General features: G+C 45.7%; 1 protein-coding gene across 1 annotated transcript; it reads left to right on the forward strand.

The window, feature by feature from the left end:
- The first annotated feature begins 373 nt into the window (after window positions 1-373).
- Window positions 374-2687, forward strand: LOC104612527 (uncharacterized). The gene has a single exon (XM_010279968.3). The coding sequence runs from the start codon at window positions 1008-1010 to the stop codon at window positions 2490-2492; it is 1485 nt and encodes a 494-aa protein (XP_010278270.1). The 5' UTR covers window positions 374-1007; the 3' UTR covers window positions 2493-2687.
- Window positions 2688-3192: the final 505 nt, after the last annotated feature.

Consider the following 3192-nt stretch of genomic DNA (forward strand, 5'->3'; position numbering starts at 1 on the left):
CAAAAGAAATAAAAAAACTAAGACTAGATGCTGCATAGGACACGTGAGTATGTTGTGCAATGCATTTTTTGCCACGTGGAGGGTGATTTGGCCAATCTAGACCTTTGTAGGTCCCCTTTTTCTTAATCAGCTCCTTTGAGTGGCAATGGCCGTTGAAAACTTGGGAAACCATAGAGAGGGGTGTGTTGTTTCTTGGACAGTGGGAAGAAGGATATGGGAGTGGGGGCTATCATTCTAGATGTACTGACACGTGTAAGATTCTTGATGTCTCAGAGGTGTCTGCTGGCTGGATGAGTGATGTACAAAATCCAAACCCAACATTGAATTTCATGAGTTAAAAGATTCTAGTCGCTGAAGTCGGGAGCTTCGGAGGTAGAAAACGTATAGAGAGAGAGAGAGGGGTTTTGAGAAATCCTGTGGATTTGTAAAACCACCCAAAACCATGGGCAGCGAATTTCTGTCAGCTCGCACCAAAACCTCTTCCCCTAAAACCGGCTGCTCCACCCTCTGTATATATTCCGCTCCCTTCCTCTCTCTGTCACTCTCTCTGTGTCTCTGGGCGCATTGTTTCTTCGTCTTGGATTGGCTCGGATGAAAAGTTGGATCTTTATAAAGCTGTGAAAGAGAAACCATTCAATCTTAAGTTGCTTACCCAAATAAAAAGATCGGTTCTGCAATTATGGGTGATTGCCAAACAGCTCTCTTCATGAGTTGCCAATGCACTTGAGTCATCCTGAGTGATAAGTGATAACATCGAATTCTCAATCCCCATTTCTGATTTCGTTACTGTTTTTTTTTTTTTTTATTATATATATATATATATTCTTTGTTTTGCAATTCTGCAAAGAAGAACAGATACTGGGTTTGTTTCCTTATCTCGTATCAGTCTGGTTTCAGCTCTTTAATTTTCTGCAATTGAGAAAAGACCAAGAAGCAGTGGATATTTCTGCTTTTTGGTCTTTGAATTTTATATATATCCTTGTAGAAGAAGAAGATAGTTTTATGGAATGGATGTTAACAGTATGGCGGGAAGAATGATGTCCGGCATGGCTCCTGGAATGCTTGGGTTGGAGATGCCTCTGCACCAGCCACAGCAGCAGCAGCACCATCCTCACCAGCAACTCCAACAGCAGCAGCAGCACCACCACCACCACCAAATGATGGCCTTTGCGGGTCACGACAACGACCATCACTCGCAAGTTCAATCTGTGAAGCAGCATGGCTACGCTTACGCCACCAAGGGGAAGCCGCAGCAACCGGCATTGAGCGACGAGGAGGAGCAGGGGTTGGTGGGGGATGACGGTGGAGCAGACGCGAGGAAGAGAATGTCACCGTGGCAGAGAATGAAGTGGACGGATAACATGGTCAGGCTTCTCATCATGGTGGTCTTCTACATCGGCGATGACGGTGGCTCCGAAGGCAACGACCCCTCCGGCGCCGGCAAGAAGAAACCTGGTGGGCTCCTGCAGAAGAAAGGCAAGTGGAAATCGGTGTCCCGGGCGATGATGGAGAAGGGTTTCTATGTGTCTCCGCAGCAGTGCGAAGACAAGTTCAATGACCTCAACAAGAGGTACAAGAGAGTTAACGATATACTGGGAAAGGGGACGGCCTGTAAGGTGGTGGAGAACCAGAGTTTGCTTGAGACGATGGACCAGCTCTCGCCCAAGATGAAGGAGGAGGTCCGGAAGCTACTCAATTCTAAGCATCTTTTCTTCAGGGAGATGTGTGCTTACCACAATAGCTGTGGCGGTGGTGTAGGCGGTGCCCACCATGCGTCGGAAGCGGCGTTGGAGTCGGAAAACCATCAACAGCAGCAGCATTGCTTCCATTCACCCGAGGGCACCGCTGCTGCTGCTGGAAACCCAAGAAGCTTAAGCAGGTCGGAGTGCGAGGGATTAAAGTTAAGAAGCCGGGAAGAGGAAGAGGATGATGATGGAGAAGATGACGACGACGATGACGACGATGGTGACGAGGACGAGGATGACGAGGATGAGTCGATGGAGATTGGTGGAAGGAGTCGGAACAATGAGCATGGAGGTGGAGGTGGGCATGAAGAAGAGGACGATAACGAGTTGAAGTTAGCTTCGAGGAAGAAGCTGAGAAAGGGAATGCCGGCGGCATCGCTGTCGCCGTCGCCGTCGATACAACATCTGAACAGTGAGATGATGGGTGTGCTTCAAGATGGGACGAAGAGCTCGTGGGATCAGAGACAGTGGATGAGGAACAAGTCATTACAGTTGGAAGAACAGAGGGTGAGCTATCAGTGCCAAGCGTTTGGACTGGAGAAGCAGCGACTGAAATGGATCAAGTTCAGTGGGAAGAAGGAGAGGGAGATGGAGAGAATGAAGCTTAAGAATGAGAGGATGAGGCTTGAGAATGAGAGAATGCTCCTTTTGCTTCGCGAGAAGGAGCTCGAATTGCTCAATCTTCGTCAGAAACAGCAACAGCAGCAACAACACTCTTCGAACAAGAGGCCAGACCAATCAGGATGAATTGTATAGACATATTAGGCTTAGATTATTTGACTACATAAGCTGTAGCTCTTCATATTGGATTTGTTTAAATGGGTGGTGAATTACTGGATTGCCCCCCCCCCTCTCTTCTCTCCCTCTCTCTCTCTAAATTTTGTTTGAATATTGAAATAATGAGTTACATTTTCTGTGCAATCACACTATCACAAGTTTTAAGTCCAAACTCATCAATTCTCAAGCCTCAATTCACTACTTTTTTTTATTGTTTGATTTGATTTTTCAGTTAAATTTGTTACATTACATGCCAAACATTACTACTGTACATTCAAAGTCAAAAGTAAATACTTACTGTTTGGAACAGTTGAAAATTTCCTACATCTGTCTTTCTCAAAATACTGGGAATTGGAGTTTGGACTTTGAGAGCTTGGATTTTCTTTCACCAGGATTCAATGCAAACATCCAAACAAGTAATTTGGATCTTAGTGATAATTCCACAACAGTTTCATTTGTAAGAATTCCTCCTCGTACATTTACATGATGTGAGGAAGCTTACTCAGTTGGACAGTACTGAATAAAGGGTTAAAGAAAACAAACACTGCAATGGTCTCCAAGGGCCATTGCTTTTAGATACATGTCCCATGGCTTAGTACAGGGTTAAGATTGACTGAAGGGTTAAGGTACCCCCCCCCCCCCACCACCACACACACACATGAATCGCATC

Source organism: Nelumbo nucifera, chromosome 2 (genome assembly GCF_055504915.1).
Source record: "Nelumbo nucifera cultivar China Antique chromosome 2, China Antique-T2T, whole genome shotgun sequence".
NCBI classification, from domain to species: domain Eukaryota; kingdom Viridiplantae; phylum Streptophyta; class Magnoliopsida; order Proteales; family Nelumbonaceae; genus Nelumbo; species Nelumbo nucifera.

Excerpts from the sequence above, each read along its gene's own strand:
- LOC104612527 (XM_010279968.3), top strand. The coding sequence starts at position 1,008 with ATGGATGTTAACAGTATGGCGGGAAGAATGATGTCCGGCATGGCTCCT.